The sequence below is a fragment of the Scleropages formosus genome, chromosome 18 (genome assembly GCF_900964775.1).
Source record: "Scleropages formosus chromosome 18, fSclFor1.1, whole genome shotgun sequence".
In the NCBI taxonomy this organism is placed as follows: Eukaryota; Metazoa; Chordata; class Actinopteri; order Osteoglossiformes; family Osteoglossidae; genus Scleropages; species Scleropages formosus.
Genome location: NC_041823.1, coordinates 27,311 through 48,406, shown reverse-complemented (window position 1 = coordinate 48,406; position 21,096 = coordinate 27,311). Strand labels below are relative to the sequence as shown.

General features: G+C 42.5%; 1 protein-coding gene across 1 annotated transcript; it reads left to right on the top strand.

Annotated features, from left to right (window-relative positions):
- The first annotated feature begins 8,917 nt into the window (after positions 1–8,917).
- Positions 8,918–17,736, top strand: LOC108923672 (androgen-dependent TFPI-regulating protein). The gene is made up of 6 exons (XM_018734576.1): positions 8,918–9,101; positions 9,505–9,636; positions 10,351–10,452; positions 11,648–11,763; positions 12,058–12,209; positions 17,616–17,736. The coding sequence occupies exons 1-6, from the start codon at positions 8,949–8,951 to the stop codon at positions 17,645–17,647; spliced, it is 687 nt and encodes a 228-aa protein (XP_018590092.1). The 5' UTR covers positions 8,918–8,948; the 3' UTR covers positions 17,648–17,736.
- Positions 17,737–21,096: the final 3,360 nt, after the last annotated feature.

Sequence of the window (21,096 nt, the reverse complement as noted above, 5' to 3'; positions counted from 1 at the left end):
TCCTTCTGCTCCACACACAGCTGTTCAGGACCAACAGCCCAGAGAGGAAGACAAAAGAGAGGAAGCAACCCCCAATTAGGAAGGGAGAGAGAAGGCACTCAGCAGGGCCTGTCTCTTCTGGCACAGCCGTTGTGCTGACTTCCCTCATTAAACAGGGGGATGAGGGGTAAGTCGTAGGGGGCCCAGGGGTCAGTTTCTTGGGGAGACGACGTATAATTGTGTGCCATGGCATGCCGCAACAAGGTAGGTGGGAGAAGTAAATGTCCATGACTGCATGTTTCTACATGTTCCCCTGCTGTGATTTTAATGTGTGTGAGTCACCATATGTACACTGAAGTGGGCCCTGCAGTACTTACTGGTAGTGCCGCATTACATCAATACCCTTTTACTGGCCAGAAGTCATGATCCACATAGAAATTAATGTTGTATTATTATAATAATAAAGCTGTATCTATTTTAGTCTAAATGCCCTCAGGTTTGAAGCTCCACTACAATAATTCATAGGCTTAGTGACATCTAAAAATAGGCTGGAGATGGCCTCTCTGCTGCCACCTATTTTGGCATTATTAGTATGGATCTCACTGAGCCACAGTTGTCCTGTTATTCAGGAAATTGCAGTGGTTTGTGGGGAGGTCTTTCCATCGTCTTCCTTTGGACTTATACATTCTCTGTGGGATTCAGAGGCATGTTTTTGATAAACTTCAGACTTTTCAGTCAGACCAGTAGGTAATTTGCCTGATCTGACAGTAATCAGTGCCTCGTGGTTGAAACAAGCTCAGTGTCATCATAAATTTTCAATGGCTCCAAAAGAGGTTGCATTTATTAGTTTTATTTTGCAATTCCAGGATCGACATGCAAAAAGACACACACTGGAAAAAGTTTTTTTTTTTTTAATACCTGCATACATTACTATTGAGATCACCGTTGGGCCAAAATCACAATAAAATCAAACAAAAAAATAGGTGGAATGTATTTTTTTCAGCAGCACTTGAGATTTCAGATAGAACTTAATAAATGAGAAAAAACATTCAATTTACTATGTAAGACAGGTGTGAATTCTGGCTGTAACAGACAGCTGTAAATATCAAGAGGAGAGTTTTGCATATGGGGCCAGTTGAATTGAAATGAGGTAAAACAAAGCAGGTGATAAAACAAACACCTGCTTCATAAAATTTGCTGCACAACTCCTAAAGCCTTCTGCAATACTGAAAACCACAAGTATAAAGAAAGATAACATCTGTTACTTGCATGTTATATGCTTGATTTACTGAAGTTGACTGCCTTTTGTTGTTTCTCTGGCAATGAAAAAGTGGATGAGAATGTGAATTTAATAATTCCATTAAACTTCAACTGTGGAAAACATTTTGTGCTTCGGCCAAGAACACACCCAATACACAACCCCCACCCATTTTGCAGTGAGTTGTTGGATTTGCAGTTATCCTAGTTAGGAATTATTCTTATGTAAAGATTTGTCGTCTTGGATAAAGGAAACATATAAATAAATGTACATAATAATTCTGAGGTGATGGGAATTGGTTTCAGATAATAATAAAGTAGAGGAGTAGAGAAAAATGAGGAGTAGAGGAAGGTATAACAAAGAAAAGTTGTTTAGTCTGACTGTGGGGAATTTCTTTTCTTTCATCCAGAATTCTGAGGCCTGCTTTAGAAATATACATGTTCCATCTATGAACTATTTGTAAGTGTTCTTGCTTCCTTCATCCTCATAGCAGATTAACATTAGCCAATATCATCCCAATAACTGAATATTTCAAAGTGCTATGCTCAATGTGAATGCACTGATTTCATTGTTTAAAAAACTGTTTAATTACTAGTGGGATCATTTGGCAAATCATTTCACAGAAATGAAATAGTACAAATGGTTCAGACCAACTTGGCCAAAATAAACCATACGTTTAACATATGAATATTGCATTTCATACAAGTAAATCTTATTACGAATAAGTAAACGGTGTTTACAGAGATGCTGCCATAATGTCAACATAATAAATTTTGAAAAACTAACTTTACCTGCCCTGCACTCATTACAGAATATAAAAGCTATCAGCAGCAAGCATCTGAATCGACATTACAGGTTTCCTCAACTTAACAATGGGGTTATGTTCACCTTTGTTGTAAATTGCAAAACACAACATACTGCATGTATACCATATAAACCACAGGGAGATCTAAACAATCAAAAAGGCTGAATGGTATATTGTATAATAGGGCTTTGTTATATTTCCCCTAACTTCACACTTTAACCATACTAAAATACTAACATAGAATAATAATATAAAGCACAGTATTGTTATATTTTCATGCTTCGCTATTATTGTCACTTTCATTTATAAATCTGTTTTCTTTCACATTTATGTTTTTATACCATCGGAATACTCAGGCTTTCCCTTACTAGCCTTGTAAAAAATAATTTAATCAGAATCGCAAACTAAACGTTCTGTAAATAAAACAATGCTTTCGTAAATATGCTTTTACAAAATGCCTTTGTGCAAACATTGTATTTTATGCGAGATGTACGTTGCTAAATGAATAAATGTAAATGTAATTAAAATGCAAGTATTTTAGACACCCAAACACTGACTTAGACCCAAACAATTAAATGTGGGTGTCCTGTGGTAGTGTGGCGAGCCGATGTTATCACACAGCAGGTGGAATGGTTGTCATTCGATGTTGTAACCAAATGTCCAGGTTCAAAAATTAAGTTAATGGGACGGGCATCATAAGTTCACATTGTCATGAGTCGAGGACTACCTGTATTTAAGTATTCAAACCAGTGGTATTCTGTTAATCAATTAAAATGCAAAAATGAATAAAATAGAATGAATACTTATCAAAATATAAATTTGGCCACGCATATCTGCATACAAATTGCTGCATGAATAACACACAGACAGATGTATAATTGGGAGAATATGTTTTGTCCATAAGAGCCCAGACAGTGTCACTATTCTGTAGATGAAATGCTGACATGCACAAGAAGAAGTGAGGACAAAAAGAAGTAGAACTGAATGTGGATGTGGAGAGCAGTGCATATGGAAGTGGAGATGAGTATGCTGAGTGTCTCCATGAATATGCAGGTGGAGATGAGTTGGGGGAGGGGTGCGGTGGTGCAGTGGGTTGGACTGGGTCCTGCTCTCCAGTGGGTCTGGGGTTTGAGTCCCGCTTGGCGTCCCCCTCCGGCCCTACGCCCTGCGTTGCCGGGTAGGCTCCGGTTCCCCGCGACCCCGTATGGGACAAGCAGTTCAGAATGTGTGTGTGTGTGTGTGAGATGAGTGTGGGTTTTGAATAAGGCAGAGGTGAGGGAGACTGAGGGAGCTTCTAGAGAGTGTAAATACACCGAGGTAGGGTACAGCTTCTGGATCATGGTTGAGTCTGCTTGCTCCAAACACGTCCCCTTTCAGAAAGGAAAGAGCTCGAAGTATCTGTGAAACCCGTTGAATGACCGTGTGCCTTTTGGTGGGGATCTTATGAACCTGTTGAGCTGCTCTGTCCTGCACCTTCGGTCCAGGTTGAACTCTCCAAGACTTTCAACTCCAGCAGCCCCCCGCTGGCCTTGCTCTGCTTCTTCTCCTTAGGAATGGAGGAAGAGAGTCATTCTTACAACATGATCTTCTGTTTGAACAACTTCACGCAAAGATTCAAGTTTGGAAGAAGTCAAAAGAAATGCTGTAAAAATTATCATATAGAAAGTCATGAACACTATCTTGCACTCTTCTTGAATCCAAAGTATTTTCCGAATCAGTAAAAACAAAATGCATTATGTTTAATGTTTAAACTTAGAGCAAAGACATTTCCATGTTCATGAAATGTGTTTTAAAATGAACATGTCTTCAGCACTTAAACTTTTTCTGTTTGCAATTTAAATACAGACATCTATAGATACTTTAATCATGGTGCAAAAAAGTACAAGAAATTAGGCTTTTTTCTGAACATGTGGGGAAAAAAAGTGAATGCTTTTTAATGAATTTGGCTCTTTGCAATGACTTGGGATGAGATGCTTTTTTTAGATAGAAATTCTAGAGTATATATTTTCTTAATGAGTCTCTTTCCTGTATGATTCACACTGAGCACGTTATCTAAAACTACTTGTTTCCGTTCCAGCTACACGTTGCCCATTGTCCCCATGTTTCCCAGTCATGGGCTATGACTTTCATAAAGGACACTCTGATATTCTATCAATCTAATTCTTACCATTCATCACCACTACAAATAACTTCAAATTTTCATGTTTGCTACAAAAATGTTACTTTCTATTAAATGAACATGCCAGTTAAAAATGTACTTTTCTATGTTTTTAACTGTTGCTGTTGATTCATTCTTTTTGCTTGTGATGGATACCGCAGGCTTCTTTACTATAATCTCAACCTTGCTGTAACCCTAATCTTAACTGAATACTTTTCAACAGACCTCTGAATACATCGGCATCAAATAAACAAAACCACAACAGAACTTGTTTATAGGAAACAGAGAACTACCATTATGAAAAATTCAAAGAAATGTAATATGATCTTCACAGCAGCTCAATCATAAACTAGTTTCTGCTTGACACTTTTCCAAGAACTCACCTGTGTCTAATGCTCAGGAGGACAGAAGGCTGCACATCTTGTATCTGCCTTATCGTCACACCTGCAGCGCTGGCTTGGTATTGTTGCCATCAGCCAGCGCTTCTTTCTCTGAATGCTTCCAAGTCCATAAGGAGTTGTTTTTCTGCGAAGGAAACATAAAACCTTTGTGCACAAACTTGGTATTATGCCTGTGCTACTGTAGGTTACAATTTATTATCTTTAGTATTTATAGATATTGCATAATCCTTACTCTGGTGTGTTGACCCAGATGATGTCAAGGTGGCAGAAATAAACACATTCCCTGTCAAGGAATGTTGCACAGGAGCATCTCTTTGTCCTGGGGTGACGAGTCAGGAGACTGCTGGAGACGGTGCTGTCCACTGGTGATATGAAGGTAAAAGAAGTAACTTTAATTAAGTGCTGAAGCTGTTCTTGCCCTGCTGAGCAGGAACTGCAGGTCAGATTGACCTGATGGGGCCATGAGCTGGAGATCTTGAGTATATACTGGTAAAATACCACACTGCATATTCACCTGTCAAAACATAAATATGCACTGTCTCCTTCAACAGAAACTCATCATAGCACTTAATGACATTTCTTTGTTCATGTGGACATGCTCAGGAATGCGAAAACATAATTAAGTGAACTCAGCAGTATGAACCTATACAATGTTATTGCAGAGATCAGTTGACACAATCTGTACAGTGTAAAGAATAATTACATTAAACCTACCTGTTTGTAGTCCAGAGCAGATCATAACCATCAATGTGAAAAGCATGTAAATTTCCATTATGGAAGTGTTTAAAATTTAAAACTGAATTTATAATTTTTTTTTTAATTGCTTCCTTTTGGTAAAATGTCAAGAATAATGTTAAAACATTTAATCAGTAATGATTTACTTTTGCAGCACATAACTCTTGAAATAGAGCCACTGATTGCACTGCCAGCCTCCCTTTATATCCAGCCTGTACGAACATCCCTCCTCCTCCTCCACCTCATGCTCCCTTCACAGTGAGAGAGGACACTGACTGCTCTGTCTACACCAAACCCTCCTTTTTAATCCATTCTCCCCTGACATTCCTCCTCCTCCACTGGACACACCTGTCAGCCACATCACCCTTTCATTACATTGTCTTTTACTGGAAATAATGCTGCTTCTATGAGTCTAATGATGTGCAAATTAACGTATGAACTGTGTGTTACATGTATCTGTTTTAAAAGGTCTGCAATGCCTTCGTGAACATTCACTTTCACCCAGCAAGACAATGCATCCTGCAGCACATTTTTTATGTGTGAGTAAATGCATCTTTTTAATATCTAAGTAGATGTAATATCTTATTCAATATGCAAGCAAACTTTGTCTTTCACAAGTGCTGAAGGTTGTTCACATAGACTTCTTTGAAATTTTGATTTGTGAGCATTTTCAAAAATTATTCTTATGTTTCTTTTTTTTTTAAAAAAAAACAAAAAAAAGTTGTATCCTTGGATATATTAAATTGCAGTTACCTTTAGGATTTCAGAGGGATAATGGTCTCCAAATACATTTATATTTATTTGCTGAACAGACACTTTTCTAATTGTAAAGCGCAAGTAATAGCAAACAGAAGTACATTTCATCAACAATCTGAGAAGTACATAGTGATGGGAAAAAAAATATTTTCTGGAATGAGAGAACTGTAGTTATAGATTGTATACTTTCATAAAATTGTGTCAGTTTGTTTCTTGTTCTCTGAGTGGCAAGGCATCCTGTGTAATGAAGCATTGCAACTTGTCGGATACACAAAAACCCCTAAGTGCACTTTCACTCAACGAGGTCCTGGTGGAGCAATGTATGCTCAGCTCACCCTGAAAAAGGCCCTAGTTCCAAGCATAGGTCACAGCAAGACAAAGGCTACCCATAGTTTTCTGTGCATCCCATAATGCCTCAAATGTCCCTAGAAATGAGGGAGAGGGCCACTCGAATTCTGCATGCCTGCATTGCAAGACACTACGGATTAGGCTTCTCCCCTGTGACCTGACTGCTGAAAAGGTTTTAGCAGACCGGCAGGGTAGATGACAGTATCATTAACAGTATTAATAATGCATTTCTTATGCACAAAACATTAAATACTAACTAGATACTGACGATGAAACTCAAACTCAGAATAAATGTGTGGTGTTTTGTTACACTTAAGATGAACAAGTTAATTTCTTTTCAGTTTTACTTATTACAAATAATCAGAATTTTTCTTTTAAAAAAAGTGTGGATTATGTTGTGGTTAAATCAAATGAGTATCGTTTTAGTCATGTTATTATAGATTGCCATCTTACAGGCATGATTTTGTAAAGTTTTCAGCAAATATCCTCAATTTTTGTTAAATTTTCATATTTTTTGGAGAATAATGTGGAAGACAGAGCTTTTGTTGAGCAAAAAGAACAATAATGGTACCAGAATTTTGTGAAACGAGTATTTACCAGTATAAGATGAAAAGGTAAACAATTTAGTGCTAATACTGCATAGCGCTGTCCAACCCGACCGTCGAGTGACCATACCAGGGCAGACCAACACATCAGACTGGCAGCAGACACAGTGCCCACATCCGTGACAGGACAGTGAGAGACAGGCCCCATGCTGCTGACCCTGGAACAGCAAATCGTCACTCCCTGAGGTCACAGTGGGGCAATACCAGGTGGTCAGAACTGTCTTGAGGAAAGCTGCTGTACAGGTGCTGCCTTGGCCTGTCTTCTCATAGTGAAGGACTGCAAGGCAAGTGCTTGGAAGTACAGATGGCCTTGTTTTCCAACAGTGTAGATACAGACAGGATATTCTCGAAGTATAGTCAGTTAATCCAAAACTACAGTTTATCCAGCACATGTAACACAAAAAGCTGCATATAGAATTGACATTGATTGGGTTTTTTCTAATACTGCTTTTTTATGAACAGATAATGAAGTGAAACTTTATGGAGTAGGGACAAGATCAGGAGAGAAGTGGTCCAAAGGTCATGTGTTTTCAGACCACTCTTGAGTGATGGGAGGTATTCAGCAGTTCTGAGTGAAACAGGGAGATCATTCCACCACCCTGGAACCAGAGCTAGAACCAAGAACCTCGAGGTCTTTGAGTTTGGGCCACTTCTCCTTAGGACCACCAAACTGCCACCAAACCCAGAGTTGACAAAATGTGACAGACATTTTGATGACAAGCTTCTGTGACTCTTGCAGTCCCTTGTTGCTTATACGCTGTACAAAGTACCCTGTTATTGAACACTTCTCTAGGAGGATTTGTCAGCTTCTTGCTTGTTATAATCAGGGGATAGTTTTCAGTTTGTATTGTATTAGCAGTCATTCTCTCTGCACTTCATGAAAAGCTGCTTCTGAAAATGTGCTACACAAAACCAAATTTGATGAAATGATGAATCAATGTATTGATTGATAGATGAAATGCTGCCCCCAGTGGGTCTCTGTGGTATGTATGTGCATGCCATTAATTGCTGAGTAATGGATAAACACTTTTGCAGCTACTTGTGTAATTTACATGGGTTCATATGATAGAAAGTAACAAATTAACTGTGTTTTGAATCATATGTACATGGAAGTCTCCCCTTCTGCTAAGGTAATGCACACAGATCAATATTCACATTTATTAATTTCAGTTCATTTTCAGCATGGTTCTCTTTGCAAGGTTTGCCACAGAACTCTTCACAAGGTTACAAAAACAAAGACATTCATATTAAATTTTATATTTATTTCAGGGTCACGGAGGTCCAGAGCCTATCCTGTAATCACTAGGCACAAGGCTGTGTGGAGTTCACCCTGGATGTGACACCAGTCCATCACAGGATACACACACACTACGGGCAATTTGTTGTTGTAAGTACTCCTGAACTTTGAGTCTGTTGGACTGTGGGAAGAAACCAGAGCACCCGGAGGAATGCAGATACAGGGAGAACATATACCAACTGAGCCTAATTCAAACCTGCATCTGAACAGCCCCAACTAAATGAAAATGAGGGGTTAATTTGTAATTTTATGTGGTTTGGAAGGAGTTTTTTAAAAGGCCAAAATTTCACATAAACAAAGTCAAAAATGTTTTAATAAGAATTTTATTCCATTATTCTCTGGTTGTGAAACAGAATATAGAAGCCCTTTACATCATCAAGAACAGAGAAAGCCTTGTGTATAAATGTGCTTTCACAACCCTCTTGGCCATGGTTTAAGTAGCTTGCTGATCGAAGTAATCCTTCAGTTAAAGTCTTTCTTTTGCGTGTCCTGTAGACCGAAATATTCTCAGCACTAGACAAAACAAAGCCGACTGCTGTTTCCCCACCAAACACATAGCAGAGAAGACCTGCAAGACAAGACAGAAAGAACGAGGCTGGAGGAGACATGAGAGCTACACTTGGAAAAGTCTTTCATGTGTCAGCCTGGAGCTGGTACACATTCCTCATTCTCTCACTCATGGCCAAGGATGCTGATGAACTTCCTGCTGGGATGTTTTTGTATGGCGGACCCTGGAAATATCTCACTTTCTTAAACCTGGTAAGGTGCTCTTTTGTTTGATTTCACAGATCATAAAATGTTCAAGAGATAGTATAATATAAATAAAATTGCATTTCCCTTAAAAACACACACTTCTTAGGTGAACTGGTACATCAATGCATAAATGTATGGTACATAAATCATCATTGGGTAAAGCAGGTGAATTTCCTGAATTCCTCAAAGCAACACGAATTCACACATGCACTTACTCGGAGCAGTTAAGAGATTGAAATGGCCTAAAAAGCATGTCTTTGAAATGTAGGAGGTAACTGGCATCAGCATGGAAACAAGAACAAAGCCAGTTCCATGTAGACAGACCCAGAACCCTGGAGGTATTCGGCAACAAAGGTACCTCTCACAGCACAAATTTCTCCATACTTACAGTGACTTCTTGTTGACATAGGTTCTGCAAATGGTCTTCTTTGGCCTGGCAGTGTTGAATGACCTCCTGGAAATGGGAGGCAAGAGCACAGCTAGACTGTTGCTGCTGAGCCGTGACCTGCTGTTCTCTGTGTTCGCCTTCCCTGTGGGTGTGGTAAGTAGGGCTTCCTTCAGGTTCTGATTAGTTGAGCTACCTTTAGTGTGGTAAATAGAGCTACACTGAGGGAGTGGCAAGTACAGCTAAACTGTGGTAAATGGAGCACACTGAAGGTATGGTAAGTTGGGCTACTTTGAAGGTGCGGTAACTACAGTTTCTCTGAGAGTGTGATTAGTTAGGTTACCCGGAGGATCTGGTAAGGAGGGTTACGCTGAGTCTGTGGTAAGTACACTCACCTTTAGCATGCGGTAAAAATGGCTTTTTAGAGCCGGTAGGTTTACTTTGAGGCTGTGGTAATTGAGTGCCCTGTGGATATGGCAAAAACAACAGGCTTCACCCTGGACATGGGAAGCAGCTCATGCAAGCAACAAATAAGTCATCTTTTTACATATCAGTTGAAGACGTTGGACCGAGCTTGTACTTTTTGTCTTTGAAGATTACACTTTGAAAGGGTAGTTTAATTGACTGAGTATGGAATCACCTGCAGTTGCAGTTTAACACAAAACCCAAGCGGGTGAAAGAAATGTTTGGCTGAAAGAAAAAGAGATTTTACTGCTATTAAGACCGAGAATCACTCGTAAAGGCAAAAGACAATGAAAAAGTGTGATTCCATTTAAATTTCTACAATTACTGTGTTTATCAGTTGCAACAAGTTTATTATTTCTGTTTCACGTAGTGCACTGAAGCCTCAACTTCTATATCGTATTTCAGTTTGTGGTGCTGATTTTTTGGGTGATCTTCATTTACGATCGCCAGCTCATCTTCCCAGCATCTCTAGATGACTTCTTTCCCTCCTGGATGAATCATGGCATGGTTAGTATATCAGACTGTTCAGGTAACAGAGCTGTTTACAAGGGAAGCCCCACTCCTTACTCCTGCTGTATTACCCTTGAATAGCACAGTTACCCTTTTCTCTCTTCCTGTACCTTGTCTGGGTCAGAGCCCCTTAGGTGAGTCTGTAAGCCTTTTCTGAGTATAAGTACATTGTCTGAGCATGTGTCCGATAACATAGTTTGTACGCCGGCTTCTTATCCTATTAATTAGTTATTAATATTAATAATTTGACTAGTGTCACATCCTGGGTGTAACCCCCACAGACTTATGCCTAGTGATTAGAGGATAGCCTCTGGATCTCTGTGACCCTGATCAGGACAAGTGGTTTATGAAAATGAATAATTCCTCATATTTTTATTGCTTACAGCCATTAATGAACACCAAACACAAGTTATAAACACTTGGAACATGAGTTAAAATAAGGCAGTTCTGTCTTGTGCTCTTTATCACCTGATACCTTTCTCCAAAATGACTTACAATGTTAAGCTGCTTATGCTTATTTACCCATTTATTAAGCTGAGTCATTTTTACTGTATCAGTTCAGGGTAAGCACAAACTAAAAAATATGTTTTGTGTTTCCTTGAAAAACTTTTAATTCAGATATACATAACATGGGAAACCAGTGCATGTTGTTTTCAGTGTGCAGGGTACTTGGACTGTTCATCATTCCTTTGAGGGTGTATGTTATCTGTCAGGGTGTTTAATGTGTATTGTGATTTTATGCATGAATTTGTATGCCATGTTTAGCATGTACAGTACTGCTTGAAAGTATGAGAAGCCCTTTTTGTCCCATAGTTTCATAACAAACTCATTATTCAAGGAGAAGCAGTCTTTCTTATCTAACATAAAAGGTGTGTAGCTATCAATTCAATATGCTACTTTAGAGGAATATCTTGCGTGTTGCAGAAAAACAGAAATAGTGCAGGTGCAAAAATAAATGAGCTCCAAGTTGCACTGGTTGAGCAGGTAAGTAGAATCAGGTGTGTGAGTCATAATCATTTATTCATTTTATAAGTGTAGTTTAAGATTTATATTTTCTAAGTTTATTTTAATATTTTATGCAAAAATAATGACCATACTTATGTTGTTCACAGTCTTTCAAGCAGCACTAGATATGTACATAGTATAGTTGTGAGTCACTACATAAACTAAGAATGTGTATCTTGTGTTTCAGCATACCTTGGTCCTGCCTATACTTCTAGGGGAGTTACTACTGCAACCTCACACTTTCCCCAAGACTTGGATGGGTCTGGCTGCTCTAGGCATAGTGGGATCAGCATATCTGCTCTGGTGAAAGCTTATTAACATTCGTAATAATTTTTCACCTCATTAATATTTAAAAATAAAAAATAAAAAATCTTGTTGTAACCGTGTTATAACATTACTTATTTTTAAATGGCAAAAACCATGGCTAATTTTACATGTACTAGCAGTTTCAAAGTTTTCAATAAAATATTTAAATTTCCTTTTCTTTCACCCTGTCTGGTGTAAAAATAAGAGAGGATATTAGGAATTTGGAACAGTTTAACAAGATGCTCTAAAATGTCTCCTCTATCTGGTTATTCATCAGTTTTCTCTTTACAGGGTCATCTGGGTATATCTGTCTGTAGGCATCTGGGTGTACCCCATGCTTGGCCTCTTCAGCACCCCAGGTTTACTTGGCTTCTTCTTACTCAACATGTTTCTTGTCATACTCCTCTATCATGTAGGAAAAGTCCTGGACCGCCATCTCTGGGGTGAGTTATTTATCCCAGTGTGTCTATTAATACACACATTCTTTGTTTCTGTGTTCTACAAACATTTGTTTCTGTGTTTCTACATCCATTATCAAGAACCACTTTTCGAGTGCAAGGTCATAGTGGTCTTGAGTTTAACTGGCAAGTATAGGCTGTGAGACAAGGTACAGTGGACAGGCACATTTAATCATTTGATTCACAAAAATGTAAGAAAATAAAGTTCTCGACACTTTCCACATCCCTCTGAAAAACACATGAACACGATGCTGTTAAAGGAGTTGTGTAACGTTACAAATGTCTGATGTTAGATGGTCTTCATTTTGATTGCAGAACTGAGGCTTTATTCGCATCATTTTATTTGCTGCCATTGTGAAAATGAAGATATTAACCTTATTAAAGCCGTTTATATATAATATATAATTTGTAATATATGAATGTGTGTGTGCAGGGGTTGTGTTTGGCTATGTGCATGTGACTGAGGCAACACAAAGAGACAGGAAGGACAATGTGCTCACTGTCAACTGAAACTTGCCAGTGCAGTACAGAAGGAAAACAGAGAACACATCTTATCCCCCACCAGTGAGCAGTGTGACAGGCATCTCGAGTCTGTCCTTAGTTCTGCTCCCTGACAGAACCCGAAGTGTTACAGTACAAATGAGTTAATAGCTACGTGTTTATTGTTGTTTTCTGCAATAAGTCGAAGGACCCAGGTCTGTATCTCTCCTCCTGCTGTAATGTCCTTAATCAAGGAACTAACACTGAACTCACACAGTAAAAATTACCGTGCCATATAAATGGGTAAATACACTCATCCCCCTCCTCCGTGAACCGCCACCTTACCGTGGTGGAGGGGTTTGAGTGCCTGAATGAGTCCAGGAGCTATGTTGTCTGGGGCTATATGCCCCTGGTAGGGTCTCCCATGGCAGACAGGTCCTGGATGACAGACGAGACAAAGCGCGGTTCAAAAACCCCTTATGAAGGAAAAATCAAGGCTTTCGTTTACCCCGCCCGGTATGGGGTCACCGGGGCCCCACCCTCGAGCCAGGCCTGGGGGGGGGGGCTCGCATGCGAGCGCCTGGTGGCCAGGTCTATGCCCACGGGGCCTGGCCGGGCTCAGCCCGAAGCCATGACGTGGAGCCGCTCTTCGGTGGGCTCACCACCTGCCGGAGAAACCGTAAGGGGCCGGTACATTGTGATTTGGGCGGTGGTTGGGGCCGAGTGCCCGGCCGACCCAAACCTCGGGCGCCAACTCTGGTTTTTGGGACTTGGAATGTCACCTCACTGGCGGGGAAGGAGCCTGAGCTGGTGCGGGAAGTCGAGAGATACCGTCTAGATATAGTCGGGCTCACTTCCACTCACAGCTTGGGTTCTGGAACCACTCTCCTCGATCGGGGGTGGACTCTCCACTATTCTGGCGTTGCCCAAGGTGAGAGGCGGCGGGCTGGTGTGGGCTTATTAATAGCCCCCCAGTTCAGCCGCCATGTGTTGGAGTCTACCCCGGTGAATGAGAGGGTCGTCTCCCTACGCCTTCGGGTCAGGGAACGGTCTCTCACTGTCGTTTGTGCTTATGCGCCTAGCGGCAGCGTAGAGTACCCGGCCGTTTTAGAGTCCCTGGGGGGCGTGCTGGAAAGCGCTCCCACTGGGGACTCTGTCGTTCTACTGGGGGACTTTAACGCCCACGTGGGCAGCGACAGTGATACCTGGAGGGGCGTGATTGGGAGGAACGGCCTCCCTGATCTGAACCCGAGCGGTGAGTTGTTATTGGATTTCTGTGCTAGTCGCGGTTTATCCATAACGAACACCATGTTCATGCATAAGGGTGTCCATCAGTGCACTTGGCACCAGGACACCCTAGGTCGGAGGTCGATGATCGACTTTGTAGTCGTTTCTTCTGACTTTCGGCCATATGTCTTGGACACTCGGGTGAAGAGAGGGGCTGAGCTGTCAACTGATCACCACCTGGTGGTGAGTTGGATTCGATGGCGGGGGAAAAAGCTGGACAGACCTGGCAGGCCCAAACGCATAGTGAGGGTCTGTTGGGAACGTTTGGCGGAGGCCCCTGTCAGAGAGGTCTTCAACTCCCACCTCCGACAGAGCTTCAACCAGGTCCCGAGTCTGAATGGACTATGTTCCGCGCCTCCATTGTCGGGGTGGCGGTTCGGAGCTGCGGCCATAAGGTCTCCGGCGCCTGTCGCGGCGGCAATCCCCGAACACGGTGGTGGAAACCAGAAGTAAGGGATGCCGTCAAGCTGAAGAAGGAGTTCTATTGGGCCTGGCTGGCTCATGGGACTCCTGAAGCAGCTGACAGGTACCAACAGGCCAAACGGAGCGCAGCTCTGGCAGTCGCCGCGGCAAAAACTCAGGCTTGGGAGGAGTTCGGTGAGGCCATGGAGGAAGACTTTCGGTCGGCCTCAAAGAGATTCTGGCAAACCGTCCGGCGACTCAGAGGGGGGAAGCGGTGTTCCACGAACACTGTTTACAGTGGAAGTGGTGCGCTGCTGACTTCTGCTGAGGATGTTCTCGGGCGGTGGAAGGAGTACTTTGAGGATCTCCTTAATCCCTCCGACACGCCTTCCGCAGAGGAAGCTGAGGCTGGGGACTTGAAGGGGGACTCGTCCATTACCCTGGCTGAAGTTGCTGAGGTAGTCAAAAAACTCCTCGGTGGCAAGGCTCTGGGGGTGGATGAGATCCGCCCCGAGTTTCTCAAGTCTCTGGATGTTGTGGGGCTGTCTTGGCTGACACGCCTCTGCAGCATCGCGTGGAGTTCGGGAACGGTGCCTCTGGACTGGCAGACCGTGGTGGTGGTCCCTCTTTTTAAGAAGGGGGACCGGAGATTGTGTTCCAACTACAGGGGGATCACACTCCTTAGCCTCCCTGGGAAAGTCTATGCCAGGGTACTGGAAAGGAGAATCCGACCGATAGTCGAACCTCGGATTCAGGAGGAGCAATGCGGTTTTCACCCTGGCCGTGGAACACTGGACCAGCTCTATACCCTCACTAGGGTGCTGGAGGGTTCGTGGGAGTTTGACCCACCAGTCCATATGTGTTTTGTGGACCTGGAGAAGGCATTCGACCGTGTCCCTCGTGGCATCCTGTGGGGGGTACTTCGGGATTATGGGGTTCGGGGCTCGTTGCTACGGGCTGTTCGTTCCCTGTATGACCGGAGCAGGAGCTTGGTTCGCATTGCCGGCAGTAAGTCAGACCTGTTCCCGGTGCATGCTGGACTCCGCCAGGGCTGCCCTTTGTCACCGATTCTGTTCATTATCTTCATGGACAGAATTTCTAGGCGCAGTCAGGGAACGGAGGGTGTCTGTTTTGGTGGCCGCGAGATCTCGTCTCTGCTTTTTGCGGACGATGTGGTCCTGTTGGCTTCATCAAGTCAAGACTTGCAGCGTGCACTGGGGAGGTTTGCAGCCGAGTGCGAAGCGGCGGGGATGAGAATCAGCACCTCCAAATCCGAGGCCATGGTTCTCAGTCGGAAAAAGGTGGATTGCCCCCTCCGGGTTAGGGTGGAGTTGCTCCCTCAAGTGGAGGAGTTTAAGTATCTCGGGGTCTTGTTCACGAGTGAGGGAAAAATGGAGCGGCAGGTTGACAGACGGATCGGTGCGGCGTCCGCAGTAATGCGGTCATTGTACCGGTCTGTTGTGGTGAAGAGGGAGCTGAGTCGTAAGGCGAAGCTCTCAATTTACCGGTCGATCTACGTTCCTACCCTCACCTATGGTCATGAACTCTGGATCATGACCGAAAGAATGAGATTGCGGATACAAGCGGCAGAAATGAGTTTCCTCCGCAGAGTGGCTGGGCGCACCCTTAGGGATAGGGTGAGGAGCTCAGTCACCCGGGAGGAGCTCGGAGTAGAGCCGCTGCTCCTCCGCATCGAGAGGAGCCAGTTGAGGTGGCTCGGGCATCTGTTCCGGATGCCTCCTGGACGCCTCCCTGGGGAGGTGTTCCGGGCTTGTCCCACTGGGAGGAGGCCTCGGGGCAGACCCAGGACACGTTGGAGAGACTATGTCTCCCGGCTGGCCTGGGAACGCCTTGGGGTTCCCCCAGAGGAACTGGAGGAGGTGTGCGGGGAGAGGGAAGTCTGGAGGACTCTGCTCGGACTGCTGCCCCCGCAACCCGGCCCCGGATAAAGCGGAGGAAGATGGATGGATGGATGGACAATGCGGAGTGATAAATAGCAGTGAACATTCGGACTAGGGATGTACTGGGATTTTACTATAGTGCTGTTCATAGGCTACATGCTCTATAGTGAGAGAGGCAGGCAAAGGTAACCTGATGTAACTGTCCTGACAGGCGACTCACCAGAACCATTGGCTCAGGAGAAACTGCTGCTGTATCTCTCTCATCAGGCTCAAGATTAGAGCTACTGCTGCCTGCAGTTGCACTGCTGCTGGAAACACTATTGCCAAACATCTCTGTTATTTTTTTGAATTTTGTAGCGTCGGTCTCTAAGGACTTCGCTTTTTTTTCTTTTAGCTTCTCCCAACCGCCTTTATCTTTACGTTTTTTGCTTGCCATCATGAGCCCACTTTCCTTTGCGTCAGTTTCGGTTTATTATAAGCAAAAAAAGATTGCATTAGTGCTCCCTTTTGTCGACTGTCAACGTCACTTAATCTGACACTTTTTCTTTGATGATGAACCAGCCAGGCTGACGGCCGTTCTGGACTTCTCCAGAAAGTCCAGATGGCCAGTCCGCCCCTGCTCTCAGCTTACTTCATATGCGGCAAAAAAAATTGTTGTACTGCATTGTTATGTTTGTGTAATAGTAATTTTGTAACTAAATAAATACCTATGCAGAATGACTTTATTTCTATGCTGTTTTAGCTAATGCATTTAGTTATTCTGGTAAACGTGTAGTTTTGTACAGTTAAATCAATTCATATGTAGTTATTATGTAGTTTTATGTTATTCAACTGAAAGACTGCTACATCACTTTTAAATTGGAGTTACTTACAGTAAGGGATTTGTTAGAACAAAGTTAGTTGTTGACCACTGAGTAAATGTAAGAAAAATATTGTAAAAATGAAAACAATTACAAAGTAAAAACTTTTTATAGGATGTGGTATTTTACAGCAGGGGTGTGGTGGCGCAGTGGGTTGGACCACAGTCCTGCTCTCTGGTGGATCTGGGGTTCGAGTCCCATTTGGGGTGCCTTGTGACGGACTGGCGTGCTGTTCTGGGTGTGTCCCCTCCCCCTCCGGCCTTATGCCCTGTGTTACCTGGTGGGCTCTGGTTCCCTGCAGCCCTGTTTGGGACAAGTGGTTCTGTGTGTGTGTGTGTGTGTTTATATTTATTTTACAGCATATCTTTTCTTGATTGATACATTGTAAACAGACTGGTACCTAAGGTCATTCTGAGATCATTCTATCATTGTGGACTAATTTTCTTTTTTGCTGCTTCCAGGAAAAAGTCAAATGGTGATGAAGACAAAATGAGACTTAACAGCCCACACCCCTGTTGGGAGTCCAGTTTTTCTTAAACTCTGCAAAACCTGAGAGTTGCCTTTAGAAATTCCAAAGGTGATGCATGGGCTATGTTATTGTTTCTACTAGAGAAGGAGAAATTCTGTGTCCTCTGTGTGATTAGATATGACTGAGCAGTGTTTGTTCGGTCTTAGTTTATTAACCTTATTATATTGTTTATGATTCGTGTGTAACACAATGGGATCAGTTTCACATTTATTTGTTTAGCAAACACTTTTCTCCATTGCAACTTTTAATGATTTGCCAATGTATACGCTTGGGTAACTTTAGTGGAGCTATTGTATGGTTCTTTGCTGAAAGGTATTACAACAGGAAGTGGAATTCAAATCGGGGTCATTTAAATACTAAAGCAGCTGCTCTGTCATTTCATTGTCTGCTGTCCCAAAGATTAAAGATAAAGTTTCTACAAGTCATTGAAGTGCTAAAGACTACCAAGGTCTCCACTGTATTAACCAAAATCTTGTGACAATGAATTTTTGTTGGTACTTGGCATCTGAACCCCTGATGGTGTGGTAACTCTGTCTTGTTTTATGTAGCATCACGGTCCTGGAGGAACATTGTTTCGGTTCACCATGTACTGTACCAGCTGTATATGGTTGAAATGACAATAAAGCCTCTCTTTACTCTTGACATTAAATCAGCTCACACCCATTCTGAGACGGTGTCACATATCAATAAATGGAATCACAGCCATGTTTGTCAAACATCTCTTCAGATTAAGTGCAAAAGGTTCAAGTAGGCTATGGACAGTCAAGTTTAGCATGATGTCTGACATTTGTTCGTTTCATTGTGCTAAGATGAATGACTTCATACATGTTGACTGCAGCATACCAGATCACAATATTTACATTCAATTTTATTTACTTTTACATTACTTAATTTAAAAGGGATCTATATATGTACTGTGTGTGTGTATATATATATATATATATATATATATATATATATATACATTTATGTTATATTACAGGAGTAGTTACGTGAAGGTTTATCCATTGTTGAATGGGCATGATGTCAAAGTTATGATGCGTGAACATTTACACCTTACGTGAACTTAACATATTGTGGGCAAAGTGAGTCTGGAAGAGATGAGTTTTAAGACTCTTTTTGAATGTGGACAGAAATTCAGCAGTTCTGAGTGAGAGGGGTAGGTTGTTCCACCACAATGGAGCCAGAACCGAGAACCTTTGTGCTTCACCTTTTGTGCATCTGACCACCAAGCGGGTGGATATGGAAGAGTATAGCAGTCTGGCTGACATGTAGCATTTGATCAAGTCTTGTAGATAGCTGAAAGCAGTTCTACTGATGCTTTTGTAGTCCATAACCAAGCTCTTAAATTTGATCCGGGCAGCTATAGGAAGCCAGTGCAAAGAAACGAGTAAAAGAGATACATGGGAATCGACAAGTCAAGCGAAACTTGTGCAGCAGCAGCAGCGTTCTTTGGCCTGGACAAGTAGTTGGGCAAAGTCAGTTGTGAGGTAAGGACGGATCCTTCGAATATTATGCAGGATGTATCTGCAGGACTGGGTTGTGGCTTCGATGTGCTGAGTAAAAGATAGACTTGAGTCGATCATCACTCTCAGGCTCTTCGCCGAGAAGGTAGGCAAAATCGGTGAGCTGTCCAGCTTGATAGAGAGTTCATGACAGGAAGACAAGAGGTAAGTTGGGGGGAAATGTTCTGTAGAAGTGGTGAAGCGATTGGATCAAGGGAGCAGGTGGTAGCTCTGAGTGACAGCAGTTTTCGAGAGGGTATTAAATGTGGAAAACATGACTTTGTAGGGAGGTCCGGCATGATTGGGGCAGGTGGATGCTGAGAACTTGTCCATGATGAAGTTGATTTTGTCTCTGAAAAACAAGGTGAAATCATCAGTGGTGAAGGAGGAGGCAGGAGGAGGAGGAGGAGGACAGAGTAGGGATGAGAAAGTGGCAAAGACTCTGTGGTTTGTTAACTGCAGTTTGTTTGCAGACTGTAATTTGTTACTGAAGAAGCCTGTTGGAGTGTCCCTGTTTGTCTTATTTGATTAATCATATGATTTACTTCTGATTATTTTCATTTGTTATGCTTTACTTTTTGTTTATATTATTTATCATGTGGTATTTATTTCTGTGCGTGTTTCATTTTCTTCTGTAACATGACCTGCTGGAGAAGTTTCTGGAACTGATTTTTGATATTGGTAAAATTACACAACTAGGAGTGGGTGAGGAAAACATTGGAAGGACTTTATGTCTGGTACAAGAAGATAAGATAGAGTGACCAGTATAAAAAGACAGAGATGTGCAAGTGTGCGCATCCTCCTCCTCCTCCTCATTTTCAGAACTGCTTGTCCCATACGGGGTCGCGGGGAACCGGAGCCTACCTGGTAACACAGGGCATAAGGGGAGAGGACACACCCAGGACGGGACACCAATCCGTCACAAGGCACCCCAAGCGGGACTCGAACCCCAGACCCACTGGAAAGCAGGACCATGGTCCAACCCACTGCGCCACCGCACCCCCCGTGTGTGCATCCATCATGGTGAATATCTTCAGACAAGTGTACATCTATGATGGATAACATCTGGTAGAATCTGTAATACACCAACTTTTTAAGCTTATTGTGCCTTGTTACTGAAAAAATACAGAGCACTTCAAACTGAAAAAATAATTCAGTTCCTTTGGAGAAAACTCTCTGCTAAATGAATACATATCCATGTAAATTAATGCTGCTGTCTGGCAGGAAGGTTGCTGCTCTTCTCAGTTATACTGAAAGGGTCCCTGACCGAGTTCACCAGACCTGGGTTTGGTGTCACTGAAGTATGAGTTTAGATCACTGTTAGACACGTGCGCTTTCAGTTTTCACTACAGTAGCCACCGATCATCAGTAGAAAGCAGTAGCTGTTCATGTTTTGATCCAATGTCTTGACAAAGACTTGGAAATGATCTGTGCTTCCCGGACCTGCACTGGATAAAGTTCATCGATCAATTTAACTGCATCATTCAAAATGCCACTGAATTCGGGGGCTCATTCTCTTACAAACCAATGACTCCTGGAGAATAATGCAGGACCTTCACTTCATGTTGGGGTTTACCTTCTTGGCAAGCCCTCGCAGCCCGTGCACTCTCCTCATCATCGTTGCTGCCTCATCAGTGGCACATGATGGAATGGTTTCCAATCCAGACCATTGTCCTTGAAAAATTTCTTCACCAGTAGCCTTCCTGTGAGCTTTTTGCAAAATAAAAAAGGCTCATTTATGTCATGCTGTTCTTTGTAACCTACAGAAACAATCAGCTGTGACTCCCCATTGTTGTGTTTGCTTTCTAAATGGATTACCAACACCAAAGTGTCTCGTACCGCTGACTGTCCACCGTGACAGGTAAAAGCTCTCCATTAACCACCTCAGTTTAGATTAAATCTTTATTC

Bases quoted from the DNA above. Each gene is read 5' to 3' on its own strand.
- LOC108923672 (XM_018734576.1), top strand. From the start codon at position 8,949: ATGAGAGCTACACTTGGAAAAGTCTTTCATGTGTCAGCCTGGAGCTGG. The intron at 9,637-10,350 runs GTAAGTAGGGCT...ATCGTATTTCAG, and splicing joins TCGCCTTCCCTGTGGGTGTG to TTTGTGGTGCTGATTTTTTG. The intron at 11,764-12,057 runs GTGAAAGCTTAT...TTCTCTTTACAG, and splicing joins GGATCAGCATATCTGCTCTG to GGTCATCTGGGTATATCTGT.